Source organism: Chinchilla lanigera, unplaced genomic scaffold (assembly GCF_000276665.1).
Source record: "Chinchilla lanigera isolate Chin_1 unplaced genomic scaffold, ChiLan1.0 scaffold00038, whole genome shotgun sequence".
NCBI lineage: Eukaryota > Metazoa > Chordata > Mammalia > Rodentia > Chinchillidae > Chinchilla > Chinchilla lanigera.
The window spans coordinates 11,224,544-11,239,404 of record NW_004955439.1 but is presented as its reverse complement, the minus strand read 5'-3'; the positions used below and the strand labels follow the sequence as shown (position 1 = coordinate 11,239,404).

The window sequence follows — 14,861 nt, the reverse complement described above, 5'->3', positions numbered from 1 at the left end:
ATATATAGCATATATAATTATTAATTGATTCTCGCAAAAGGTGGTGGGGGAGGGGTATAGGACATTAATAAAAACAAAACTTGAATACACCAGATGTGGAACTTGAGTGACAATCTTTGTGTCTGCGTGTATGTGTGTGTGTGTGAGTGTGTAGGAGTATGTTTCTCTGTGCCTGACTGTCTCCTGAGGCCCTCTCATGAGGACCCCGGCCTCCATCAAGCCAAGTTAGAATGGTGGGAAAGAGGATGCTACATGCCCATAACCCTAAGACTCCACCCTACCCATACAGCAATACCCTAAAGACCCTGTCCCAGAATTGAGAGATGGTTCGATCACACAAATAGAATCTTACACATCAGAAAGCCACCAGATAAAAAATAAAATCACAGAGCCACTACCTGTAAAACCTCATGGTAGAAGGTAGAGGTAGGTGGTCATTTGGCTTCTAGTGGCTTGGTTTCCTTATCGTTCTAAAGAACATAGCAATCAATCTTGCAAGTAGATTACTGCTATCATTCAAATGTATTCTCAAAAAGCTCATGTGTTGCAAACGTAGTTCCCAGTGTGGGAATTTAGAGAAGCTGGACTTTTGAGAGGTGATTGGTCTGAATGTTTTACTGTTACTAATGGATTAATCCACTTATGGATTAATGGATTAATGAGCTATTGTAGGAGTGGTGGTATTATAAAGTGAGTTATTTCTTGCTTTGTCTTGTCATATGATGCCCTCTGTCACATCTTACTGCAGCAAGAAGGCCTTCATCAGATGCAAGAAGATACAAGTGCCGTGCCCTTGGACTTCTTGACCTCTAGAATGGTGAGCCAAATAAGCTTCTATTCTTTATAAATTATCCAGTCTTAGGTGTTTTGTTATAGCAACAGAAAATGGACTAGTTACCTTGCATGTTTTGGGGGAAATTTTATGAGATAGTATTTATAATAAAATGTCTGAACCTAATGTTGTCAGTGATGGGTAGCTTTTGGTATTATCAGACCCAGTGCATTATAAACCTATCTCCCCTGCTCATTTAAATATGACTAGCTTAGACTGGGCATGGTGGTGCACACCTGTAATTCTAGTGAGACTCTGTCTCAAAAATCCAAAAAAACTAGTTTAGGACCTATCCATCCTGGATATTGATCCAGTTCCCCATAGTGGACACACACATGTGTAGTGAGGTCTGGAAAAGTCTTCACAGTCTAATCACAAGGCCATAGTAAAATGGCTTTTTCCAACTCCAGAACTTCTGGAGTTCTGGCTTCTAGAAGGAACTCTCTGTTCTCCAGATCACTGACACTGAGAATGCCAGGCCTTCACAGATACTCAGTGTCCTGTTCTCTGGGCTAGATCTTATGCGTAGTGTTCAATAGCATAGCATGATTTCAACAGTAGTAAGAGATCCACATAGAGCAGGAATACTGAGTTCTTTTGTGCTTGTTTGTTTTGTGTTTTGAGACGGCCTCACTGTGTAGCCCAGGCTGGCCTCAAACTCACAGCTATCCTCTTCCTCAGCCTCCCAAATGCTGGGCTTACAGGCCACCATTCCTGGCAGGGATGTTGATTTCTACCCATTCTTCCATATTGCATGGTAGGAAAACAGTGCAAAGACTATATGGTCTCAGTTGGAAGGTTCATATCCTTCCAGGTCACTGGGATCAGCTCTATTTTTACGAAAGACTTCTATAAGAGGAAATTGAAACTAAGGTCTCATTCCCTCAAGCCAGAGGACAATGCCTAATTATTATTGGTATTATTATACTTATTAAAGTTTATAAGCTATCCATAATTACAAAATGAGATCTTTTAGCACAGTGCTTTTTAGAGTGTTTCCTAGACTAGTACCAGCTGGTGAACTGTTTGCTATAGGTGCATGGTATATTAAATACAGAAATGTAGAGTAGATGTTTACCAAGCTTTTTAGGAATTTGATAATATCAGTGGTGTAGGTTGGTCTATAGAACAGGATTAGGCCAACTTGAATCTTGTTAGATTCATAGTGAGTGGCAGATAGCACACACTAAATTTTAATTATATACTACAGGACCACACACCTTGCTCTGTCATGAATTTAGGGAAACAAAATGGCCTTTCACCACAGGTGGCTTTAGGAAAGTCTTCAGACTCATTCGTACTTGTTAGGTAAGAGTTGGAGTTATGATGATTTTGCACCTGACTCCTCAGCCACTTTCTCAAAACAGTGCTTTGAACCAGTAAGGTATTGAACAGCTGAGGTTAATGCTGGACACAAACATGACTAGAGAGTCTACTTATGCATAGGACCTTGGGAGAACTGGGTGACAGTTGTTCCTTTGTTCATTATGGAAACATAACAAAACTCACGGGAGTGTCTTTCCAGAGAGTGAAGTGTGGCTTCCTATGGTTAAATAAAAAAAAAAACCAAATTAGCACCTTTTATTGGTATGTATTTGCAATAAATAATAATTACATTCATATTGGAGAATTGGTACATATACATATTGCATTTTGATAGTTTTTTACCCCTCCCCCCATTTCTATCTTTACAGAGTCTGGGGCCCTGTGCCCTACCACATCTTTTTATTTTAAAATTATTTATATTTTGGGTTTCCCATGTTAGAGAAACCATGTGATTTAACCTTCTGTGTCTGATTTATTTCACTTAGTATTATAGTCTCAAGATACACACATTTTCCTACAAATGACGTAAATTAATTCCCCTTTTTTATATTTTTGAGACAGGGTCTTGTTATATAGTTCAGGTTGACCTTGAACTCCCTATGTAGCCCAGGTTGGCCTCAAACTCACAGAAATCCTCCTGCCTCAGCCTCCTGAGTGTTGGGATTACAGGCCTGTGCCACCACACCCAGCTAAATTAATCCCTCTTCATGCTGAGTAGCATCTACTACATTTTCTTTACCCATTTATCTATAGATGGGCAAATAAACTGCTTCCATAATTTAGCTATTATAATGTTGCTATAAACATGGGTATGCATATGTCACTGTAATATTGACTAATTACATTATTAGTGGTAATTAGGCCATTTTAGGTCCAAAATTAGACCATTTTGTTTCCCTAAATTCATGACAGAACAAGGTGTGTGGTCCTGTAGTATATAATTAAAATTTAGTGTGTGCTATCTGCCACTCACCATGAGTCTAACAAGATTCAAGTTGGTCTAATCCTGCTCTACAGACCAACCTACACCACCAAAATAATGTAATAATGACTAATTTTTTCAGCAGATACCTAGAAGAGGTATAGCTGCATCAGGTGGAATTTCTATTTTTAGTTTTTGAGGAATCTCCACACTGATTTCCATAGTGGCTGTACTACTTTACATTATCACCAACAATGTAGAAAAGTTACTTTTCATCATAACTTTGTGATCATTTCATTGTTTTTTGTAAACCTTCATGACAGCCATTCTTACTGGAGTAAAATGGAATCTCAGTATTGTTTTGATTTGCATTTCTCTAGTGGCCAAAGATGCTGAACCTTTTTTTACATACTTATTGGCTATATGTACTTCTTTTTTGAGAAGTGTCTGTTTACTTTGATTGTCAACTTTTTGTTTGGGTCTTTTATTTCAGAAGGCTTAATTTTTTTTTTTGAGTTCTTTATGTTTTTTTTTTTTTTTGAGCCCTGTCAAAGGAGAGGCTGGCAGCCATTCTGTAAGTTGTCTTTTCACTCTCTTGGTTGTTTTCTTTCCTGTGCAGAAGTTTTAAAATTTGATATTCTCCAATTTTTTCTTTTGGGTATTATAACTTCTACAACTGGGGTTTTGTTCAGGGAGTCTTTACTCATGCCTATGTCTTTAAGAGTTTCACCAGCTTTTTCTTCCAGTAGTTTCAGTGTTTCTATTTTTATATAGATGTCTTTGGTCTATTTTGATTTGACTTCAGTGTAGGGTAAGAGATGTGGGTCTCAATTCATTCTTCTGCATGTGGATAACCAGTTTCCCAGCACCATTTGCTAAAGAAGATACCTCTTCTTCATTATATGTTAAGTTTTTGTTTTGTTTTGTTTTGGTCTTTTTGAGACAGGGTCTGGGTATGCAGTTCAAGCTGGTCTTGGGCTCACTTTGTAGCCCAGGCTGGCCTTGAACTTGCAAGGATCCTCCTGCCTCAGCCTACCAAGTGCTCAGATTACAGGTGCGTGCCCCTATGCCTGGTTTAGCATATGTGAGTGGACTTTTTGACAAAGATAAGATGGTTGACTGTGCCTGGGATTATTTCTGCATACTTACTCTGTTCCATTGATCCACATGTCTATTTTTGTGCCAGTATCATGCTGTTTTTATCACTGTAGCTTTTTAATACAACTTGAAACCTAGGATTGTGTTGCCTTCTATTTTGCTCTTTTTTTTTTTTTTTTTTTTTTTTTTGGTTTTTCTCCGGTACCGGGAACCGAACTCATGACCTTGCGCTTGCCAGGCAGGCGCTTTTGCCGCTGAGCTAAATCCCCAGCCCCTCTATTTTGCTCTTATTTCCCAGGAATACTTTTACTCTTCTTATTACATATACATTTCTTTGAAATTTTTTAGTTCTGTTAAAAATACTGTTTGTGTTTTGGTTGCAATTGCATTAAATTATATATCATTTTTGGTATTGTAGCCATTTGACAATATTGGTTGGCTCTGCAAGAATAGGATATGTCTTTATTTTCTAATGTCCTCTTCAATCTCTTTTTTCAATATACTGTAATTTTCATTGTAGGGGTCTTTCACTTCTGTGGTTAATTCCTAGACATTTAATTTTTAAGATATTGTCAATATTGTGAGATGGTTTTCCTTAGTTTTTGTCATTGTTGGTGTAGAGGTATGAGATTGATTTTTGTGTGTTGGTTTTGTACCCCATCACTTTGCTGAATTTGTTTATTAGTTCTACTGTATTTCAAATCTGTATAAGGATCATGTCTTCTTCAAATAAGGATAGTTTGACTTCTTCCTTCCCTATACATATTCCTTTTATTTCTTTCTCTTGCTTGAATGCTCTGGCTAAAGTTTTGAGTGCTATATTAAACAGGAGTGGTAATTATGAACACCTTTGTCATGTACATGAATTTAGCAGGGATGCGTTTAGTTTTACCCCATTTAGTATGATGTTGGCAGTTGGCTTGTCATAAATAGACTTTATCAGTTTCTATATCTATTTTCTTCAGGATTTTTTTCATCATGAATGGATGTTGGATTTGTCAAAGGCTTTAACTGTATCTTCTGAGATGAACATGTAATTTTTATCCTTACATCTGTTTATTGGTTTACATATATCGAATCATCTTTACATCCTTGGGATGAAGCCAAGTTGGTCATGATATATCACCTTTCTAATGATTTGCTGCATTCTGTTTGCAAGCATCTTTTTGAGAATTTTTGAGGTATTCATTAAGGAGATAGGTAGTTTTCTTTTTGTATTGAGTACTTGTCTGGTTTTGGCATCAGGGTATGAGTTTGACAGTGTTCTTTCCCTTTCAATTTCATGAAAGACTTTGAATAGTATTGGTATTAGCTTTTCTTTGAAGTTTTGGTAAAATTCAGTGGTGAATCCATCAGATCCTGGGTTTTTTCTTAGTTGGCAGAGATTTTATTGCTGTCTCTATTTCTTGACAATTATTGGTCTGCTTAGGGTTTTTATATTTTCTTGGTTTAGTTTGGTAATCCATATGTGTCTAGGAATTGATCTATTTCTCCTAGATTCTCCAAGTTACTGGAATATAAGCACTTGAAATAGTTTCTTATAGACATCTAGATTTCTGCAGTGTCTGTTGTGACTACACCTTTTTCATTTCTAATTCCAGTGATGAGTCCTTTCATTCCTGCTTTTGGTAAGTTTGGCTAATGGTTTATCAACCTTATTTATCTTTTCAAAGAATCAACTCTTTAATTCATTAATACTTTGTATTTTTTAGTCTTAATTTCATGGATTTACATGCTGATCTGCATTTCTTTTCTTCTAGAAGTTTTGGATTTGGATTTGGATAGTTCTCTTTCTCTAGGACCTTGAGGTACATAATTAAGTTATTTGGGATGGCTCTATTTTTCTAATGTGAACATACATGGCTATACGCTTCCCTCTCAGAACTGCTTTAATTGTAAGTTTTGCTGTGTTGAGCTGCCATTGTCATTTGATTCTAGGAAACTTCCAATTTTTTCTTGATTTTTTTCTGTGACCCATTGGTTATTCAAGAGTGTATTATTTAAGCTACAACTGTTTACACAGTTTCTGTGGTTTCTCTTGCTATTGATTTCTAGTTTCATTCTCCTATGATCCTATATGCAGGAAATTAATTCTTTTGTACTTATTTAAGCATGATTTTATGGCCTAAGATGTGATCTATTTTGGAAAAAGTTCTACATGCTGCTGAAAAAAATGTATATTCTATTGTTTTGGATGAAAAACTATGGTATCTGTTAAGTTGATTTGTTTGATGATATAGTTCAAAACTGATATTTCTCTATTTGACTCATTTATTTGTGTTAGTGAGGTACTATAATCCCCCACAATTATTATATTGATGTTTATCTGACCTTTTATGTCCACGTAGTATTTGTTTTATTAAATTGGGTATGCTGGCATTTGGTGCATATATATTTACAATCACTACCTCTTCCTGTTGAATTATTCCCTTTGCCAGTATGTAGTGACCTACTTTGTCTTTTCTGATCAGTTTTGGCAGGAAGTTGATTTTGTCTAAAAATGGAATAGCTATTCTTGATTGCTTTTAGGCTTTGGTTGCATGGAGAATCACTTTCTACTCTTTTACTTTTAGTATATATTTCTTTGTGGATGAGGTGTGTCTCTTATAGGCACCGTGTAGTTGGGTTTTGTTTTTTGATATAATTTGCCAGTCTGTGTCTTTTGATTGAGGGTTAAGATCATTTACATTGAGAGTTATTACTGAAAGGTATTTACTGAATCCTGTCATTACATTATTTTTTCATTGTTCATTTCTTTTCCCCCCTTTTATTTAACTACTCTCTAAGTTAGGTATTTAGATGTATTCTTTCTTTTGGACTCTTCGTTGATGCTGGCCTCACTGTTTCTGTCTAGGATTTTCTTGAGTACTTCCTGCAATGCTGGCTTGGTGGTCATGAATTTCTTTAAGTGTTCTTTGGCATGAAAAATCCTAATTTTTTCAGGACATATTAATCTGGTTTGTAAGTTGTTTTCTTTTAGGACTGAAAAACTTTGCTCCAAGCTGTCCTGGCCTTCCAGGTTCATGATGCAAAATCTGTTATTCCAATAGAATTCCCTTTATAATTTATTTGATACTTTTCTCTAGTATAGTTAGTATTCTTTTTTTGTGCTGAATTTCTGGCATTGTGACTATGATGTGTCATGGAGATGTTCTTTGCACTTCTATATGCCTGGCTTATCTGGATCTTAACTTCTTTCCCTAGATTCAAATAATATTTTGCTATGACATACCCATAAATATGCTATCTAAAGTAAAGCACCATTTAACTATTAGTCTCCGTTTCACATATACACACACCTGTGGGTTTAGCTAGTCAGAGGTTTTTACTTTTGTCTTACAATCAGGCATCTTCAATTTTGTAAGGGGTTGTGGGGAGGATGCAGCGTGGCTGGTCAAGTACACAGTTTTCCTCTGATTTTTGAACAAGCTTCTCTACTTCTGTCCCCTTCCTCCACGATAGTCCTTGCAGCTGCTTACATCCTCTCTTTCTATACTACTTAGGTAAATGTGCTATGCAACTGACTCTGGCCATGCACGTCCTTTCTGGCTTTCTGCCTGAGCTGAACTCTGTCTATACCCTACAAAGAATGTCTTGCCAACCCATGAACTCAGTGCTGTCTAGGGCTCACAGAGTTCATCAGCTTTTGACTGGTGGGAGGAGGGTTCCCATGTGGGCACTGAGTTCTGTGGTATTCGGATGGTGTGTGGTGGGCAGGATAACCTGTGGGTACAGAGCTCTGTGGCATTTGGGGGAGCAGTGAGAAAGCGCCAACCTCGGCACTGTTCCAGTGTCTTTTCTCTTCCCCCAACAACACTGCTTGAAATTGCTACCCAGCCCTGCAACTCACCCAGCCACAGATCACTATTTCTGGTCCCAGGATGCTAACTAGGGTAGTACTCATGTTCCTCATTCCCAAGGGCCTACCAGTCTTAACTCAGTCATGGCCCTCTGAGTGACACTCTGACTTTCAGTTTCTCTAGTGCCCCCATCTGTAAATACCTTGCTAACCAAGCTCCTTCTCCCAGTGAGAAGGGAGTTAATATAGCTGGGCATGGGACAGTGGTTGGCAGACTGAGTGCTGACCACAACATCCTGGTCATTGCTGCTGTACTTAGCTTCTTCCCTCATTGGGTTTAGATCTTTTCCCAAGATGGTATATTTGTGAACCTAAGGTATAAGTGGTGCCAGGATCAAGGGGCAGCCCAGCTTCCTTTTTGAAACACTGTACCTGTCAACTGCAATCTGTCTGGTAAGCTTCTCCTTCAAATTGTCTTCCAATATTTCTGTCTTTGTTAGCTCCCCATACCTGAGCACCTGTGCTTCCCAGTGTGTGTCTTTCAAGTGTCCACTGAACATTGCTGCCTCTAGTCAGTCATAATGGATTGCTTTCCCCCTAAGATTTAAAACTACCACCTGATTTGGCCTGTGCTGGGAGAGATGAAAGAGACCTGCACTTTCTTGTCTTGGTCTTTGAAAATGAAGAAAAATAATGTGTGCAGCCAGAAATGCAGACAGTTGCACTCATCCAGTTTGGAGCATCTACCACGTGCTAGACACTATTCTTGATTTTGAAGGTACACAAAACAGTTAGCCACATCTTCATTTTGAGTTTAGTGGAAGGGCCAGATGACCCAACAAACTCTCTCTGTTCTTAAGGAGACACAAAGCACTACTGTTTATTTTTCCTGGTTCCAGGAAGTAGAGAAACCTAGGTGAATATGAAAGTTCCTGTCCTTATGAATTTACATTCTGGTGGGGTAGTGAGTCAATAAACAAATGCACGTGTAATTTCCAAGTAGTCATATGAATGAGAAAGAGAAATAAAGGAGGCATCAGTGTCTGGTATGGGCTTTCTTGTATCTGCACATGGTGGGTGGGACACAGAAGCAAAAAGATGGAGAGCAGCTCCTTTGCGCTTCTTTCATAAGGGCACTAATCCACTCATGAGGGTACTACCCTCCTGATTAATCATCTCCTAAAGTAATAACATTTTAATACCACCATCAATTTGGAGATTGTCTGTGGGAATTGGGGGGACACACTCAGGCCGTAGGACTGGTGATGTCACTTTGTATTGTTTTTAGGTTTGAGGTGGTTACAAAATATCCAGGTGTAGGTGCCAGCAGAGCAAGGCACTGGATGTACAAATGGATTTGCACTCCATTTGTTGGGATTTGTCAGTGAGAGGAAACAAAAGTTGAATTTACTGTGCTGAGAGAGCTGGAGCAAGGTCTCCTGTACATGTTTTCCCACTGCTCTGACTTCAGAACATAGTTCCTCTGGGACACTATTGGAATGTCCACCCCACCATTATCATTCCTTCATGGATAAGAATAGGTGCCAGACTGGGTGCTTCTTCCTAGTAACTCATTCCATTCTCATAACCTGTGAGCCAAGTACTATTGATAGTGCACAGAGGGTCACAGAGGGTCACCCAATGTCTTAGTGACAGAGATCAGATTCAATCCAGGCAGCTAGGATCTGAGTACATGCTGGGGATGCCATAATATACTTGTTCCCAAGCTGGAGGCTCTACAATCACTGCCTTCTGACTTTTACCTCCAGGCTACTCTGCCATTTCTTGCAGGAGGCTGGAGGTCCAGCCAATATGGATCTTAAAGTCCAGAATATTCCTCTTCTTTGGTTCTTTTGTGATACCTCTAAGAGGACACAAGCATGCCCTGTGTCAGCCATCTAGGGTCAGAGTTGTTCAGTGGAATGCTTAATAACTAAAAGTGGCAGAAAGAGAATGCCAGAGGGAGCAATCACAAGCCTGGAGTGTGCCATTCAGATGAAGGAGAGCCAAGACCGGCACTTGCAGGCATGTTTCTGGCCAAAGGAAGTGCTGTTACACTGGGCTCTTTACAGTAGCAGATTGCAATCCTTTCGTGGACTGGGAAATCAGTTTAGTAGGTTGTGACCAACATTCTTGAAACTTAATGGAACAGAACAGAATAAGATGTGTCAGTGTGTGTGTGTGTGTGTGTGTGTGTATAGATATTTGGGTCATGGCAAAAAATGCATTTCTTATTGTGGTTTAAAGATATTTTTAAAGCACTGGGATAAGTACTTTTTACAGTGCTGACATTTACAGCAAAAAAATTTTCTGTGATTTTTCTCTAATGAATTGCCATAAGTCTGTGTTTATGCGCTTTAGAGATATTTGCACAGTGCCTTAGCCCTGCACGTGATGTTCTGTGGATCTGAAGTGTGGACCTGAGATCTGCTGGAGTCTTAGTTCGGGGCACCTGTGGCATGTAGGCGCTTGTCACACTGCAGGAAGCTGCAGCACAGGCAAAATGATGACCTGCACAGAGGCTACTGCAACCGTCTTTTAAAGAATACTTCTACAAGGACATCTGTGCAGCATCTATCAGCCCAACTTGGGACTGATGCCACCCTTGTTATTGATTCTTATAGCCAAGGGTTATTGTTGCAAAACAGCTTATATAATCTCTGTCACTTTGCCTTTAAAATTTTCCCCTTGCCTCAGCCTCTTTGAATATGCCCACGTGTGTACCCATTACACTGCTATTTTGAATAAACACATTATCTTTGGAGCCTCTCTATTTGTTGGATAAGTTGACATAAATAACAAATGCTCATGTATGAGCATGGAAAAGGTCGTGAATAGAGCCAGTACCACCTACGTTTAAGGCAAGGATCGAGGAAAAGAAGCTCATGAAAACCTTTTCAGTGCAACAAACAAAGAGGCAGAGGAACGTTAGGAGAAGGTTGGCATCTGGGCGAGTTTGTAAAGCTTCAAGATTGTCAAGCATGCCTGGAGATCAAGGATATCATGGACTTGAGCAATATGGAGTTGGCTGGTGACCTTGGTGAGGGTACCTTTAGTCAAGGGGTGGCAGTGGAGTGTGGAGGGTTGACAGGGGAAGACACAGAGATGTGGGGTAAAGGTTGACTCTTCCAAAATGTTTGGTAGTGAAAAGGGCGAGGAGGAGAGGCCTTTGGCTAAAAGAGAGGATAACATGGTCTTCTAGAAATAAACTTGATTCTACTTTTATAGAAAGAGACAAAATATTCTACAAGCTAGGGTAACTGAAATGGGCAAGGATATTTCATCCTCGTTAAAGGGGGTGAAATAAATCTATGGATTTTTTTCCTGTACTTATCATCATGTCTGAATAGTCAGATAAGAATTCTTGCTAAGTGCTGAGACAAAGTTTTAGACTTGTGACAATGATTGCTATCATTTATACAAGTCATAGCTAAATTTATTTTGGAGTTATGATTCCAAAATATAGAGCCTGATATATTCAAGGGGACCCCCTGAGTAGGACCAGAAGTAAGACCCCCCTCCCCCAGAAAAAAATGAGACAGTGGTAGCTAGAAGAAAAATGAGGTTGGTATACTGCGAACATCGTTCTACTTATTTTGTAAAGGACAATGAAATAAGGGACTATATTTGAAAATTAAAAGTACTGTGGATAACTGATAAGAATCCCAAAGGATAGTTTCAATTTCATCTGTTTATAATGAAAACCACACATAAAACTACTTTTCATTTGTGTTTTATCTAACCTCTGAGAGAATTCAGATATAGACATCTTATCATTGGCATCATTACTCAAGATTAGACTATTATGCTCAGGTTTATGGCCCTGGGCTGTAATTATAACATTCTCAAGGTAGATTACTAGATGTTGCATAATTATTGTGACATCTAGTCTTTAAGGAGGAAGAAAATTTGCATCTGAGTATAAATATTTGTACAGTATTTAATTATTTCCCTGGGGGGGCTAAAGAAGCCCTGGAACCCCAGGTTAAATCCTCTGATCTAACCTTTGGACATAAAGGTCATTTTCAGAGACAGAAGACCCATATAACTGCTCCCCCAAACCTCTCTCACAAATCAAGGAACAAGGGGGAGATGCTCAAGTAAGAAAACACAAAGCTATGAAGCAAAGGGGATGGAGAAATCACACCCCTTTAGGCTGTTCTCACAGGAGGGACTAAGTGCCTTCGCTAAGGTAAAAGCTTATCCCTTGCATAGTAGAAATTTCCTAGACTCTTCCATTCACTAAAAACTCTTCAGCATTTCTGAGTAACTGGAATTTTAAAAACAACTTGCTTTCAGTAAGTGTATGTGTTTGTATCCTATAGATGTAAAATATTGTTGGTTTTGCTGAATTCACTATTATTTTTATTTTCTTGCAGTGCTGGGGATTGAGCCCAAGGCCTCTGGCTTGCTAAGCAAGTATTACTGCAATGAGCTACGCTCTCAACCCTGCTGAACAGTTTCTAGGCAAAGGGGCACTAGCCTGGAAATGATTCCTTCATTCCCAAATTATTTGTCTTTAATTTTGGACATCTGCAAAAGCAGTATTTCTACTGTCCATCAAGCCTTGAACATTGAAGTTTACTGTTTCAAACATGGAATGAAGCATGTGTATTTGAGGGACAGGGCCACAGAGCTCACTTCCAGTGTAAGGAGTTACGTGTGCCCCAGCTGGAGCAAGTAGGCTTATCGAAAGAGTACTCTCGAGGTTAGTACAACTTCCCCTTGCAAATCCAGGTGACTCATTTGCGTACTTGGAGGTGACAACTCTGGGAAAGTGACTGACTACTCACTGACTATTTTTGTATAAGCTCAGGTACCTAAAGCTTAGGCCTTCTAGTACCTATCATTTTTGAAGTTGTAAGTGAAGGCTCAATTTTAAGGACAAAGGAAAAAACACCCTCTGCAGTGAGAATAACTTGACACAAGAATTCCTCAGAAAGAACTATGTGAATTTTCATAAATTCTTTGAAGTTATTCTTGAATGACTGACTTCATTGTCCAAGGACTCCAAGCAAGGAGTTGGAATTTCCGACTCTTTGCCACACTACAGGATCACAAGCAGAGTTTTCAAAGTAATTCGTTTATTACCGATCACAGGGCCACAAGGTAGAGATTTTATGGTTTATCCTTATTTACTAAAATTTTAGGTATTATTGTTTTGATTTAAATTCTGCTAGTTAGTGGTGTTAGTGGTCAAGGCTGGTGCTAGCCAACGTGAAGTGTCCCATGTCTGGACAGCTTATTCTCTGCGGAGGGGGAGATACTGTTTCTGATTACTGCTCTCTCTTCTTGTGGACAGAGTTTCATTTGGTAGAGGTGCTGCCCCTTTTTGCTCTGCATTCAGGATTTGAAATAATCCATCCTACCAAGGCAGATGGGGGCAGACGTATGGAGAATGGTCATCCACCGGTAGGAGCCAATCATGATAACTCACCTCCTCTGTCCCTAATAGGTTTGTAGGAAAACTCACCTTCTAAAGGACAGCTGGCTTCTTCTTTGGGGTGGAGAGCCGATCCTTTAGCCCTGAGCTTCTTTTAATTATAACAGAAGTCCAAGAGCAGTATCTGTCACCCTGTTTCACACAATCCTTTCCTAGATCCATCTTATTCACTCTGACCTGGCACCATGAGCCGTGGGCCTGGCACACCTTGGGAAAGAAAACCCCTACTCCAAGAAAACTCCAAAAGGAGGGAAGCGCGGCAGTCATGTATCTGAGTCAGAAGACCCCTGAGCACAGGTAATAGCAGAACCCTTGCCAACTGGCTCCTTCTTTTATTTTTGGTGTCTTTTTAGCTGTTAGTCTAGAATCCTACACAGAATCTTTCCATAAGAAAGTGTTCAGAGGAAATAGATTTGGTTGTCTATTTTAGTTCTGAGAAACTTCATTGACTAACTGCAAGAAACTTTTACCATCTCTTTTTAACACTCATAATAACTACTGGTTTCCCAGCACCTTTGTGGGTTCTTTCAGTTGCATGAACAGAAATGTATTGTTGTGTACAACAGAAATATGTTAGTGTCTCCCTGTAATTTTACACACATACACACGCAGTTTTCTGTTTATTGCTTCACGGCGTACCCACCTCTTTGCCCTAAACCTTATAATGAGCTCATTCATTCGTAATTCTTCTTCGTTGCAAGATGGTTTTCAAGGAGCAGGAGCCTTGCTAGTGCAGTTGGTTTCTCGGGTAAAAATGGGGAGAGCTGGCTAAACAGGAAACACAAGACTATATTTTTAAGTCCAGCAAACGCTTCCTTTTAGAGAAATATTTAAGGTCAGGAAGTCCCTAGCCCCTCAGCTCTGGTGCTGACCAGGCCTCCTACCCTTCTAGATGTAAAGACAGCGATCAAACAGATGCTTGGTAAGGAAAGAAAGAGTGGTGTGGAAATAACTTCTCAGGTGTGGTGATTGCCTGATTGCACAAACATCCATTTTTATCACAATCCGGAGAGAGGAAGTGGCATCGTTGTGGCATGAATAGGAATGTGCATTGGGAGCCGCGGGGTGGGGCCAAGAGGGAGGAGACCCCCCACACCCCTGTGCCGTCCAAGGGGCGAAGAAAGCCTCGCGACGAACCTACCGTCCCTTCCCACGTCCCTTTCCTGGCGGTCGCGTGTCTGGGGCGGGGGTCAGGTTCCGCGGGCTCCGGGACTGCGGAAGAAGCGCGATTTAGCATCTGCAAGACCAGAGACCACGACCCGCGCGGAGCACTGTCCCCCGCAGCCAGACTCGGGTCCGTCCCTCCCACCGGCTGAGCCTCGGGCCGCGAGTGTCCACGCTCCTCAATTCCCCGCCTCCGCGGGCGCCTCCCACGCCCGGGCCCCAGGCAGGCGGCGCGGGATCCCGCCTCCCGAGACCCGACAGGCCGGTGCTGGCGGCG

The 14,861-nt window shown here is 40.2% G+C and overlaps 1 protein-coding gene across 5 annotated transcripts in view; it reads left to right on the top strand.

Moving 5' to 3' along the window:
• Positions 1-744: 744 nt before the first annotated feature.
• Ppp1r14c (protein phosphatase 1, regulatory (inhibitor) subunit 14C) overlaps positions 745-14,861 on the top strand; it is a 96,141-nt gene continuing 82,024 nt past the window's right edge. Inside the window, exons 1-3 of one of the 5 annotated variants that reach the window (XR_001235190.1) lie at positions 745-817; positions 12,357-12,685; positions 13,577-13,717. Coding sequence is in view for 1 of the 5 variants with exons in the window: in XM_005390591.2 (XP_005390648.1) it covers positions 767-817 (51 nt within the window). In the remaining 4 variants the exon portion in view is untranslated. Of the gene's footprint in view, positions 818-10,338; positions 11,018-12,356; positions 13,718-14,861 lie in introns of all 5 variants that reach the window. The other 4 variants (XR_001235191.1, XR_001235189.1, XR_001235188.1 and 1 more) reach the window with 4 other exon arrangements.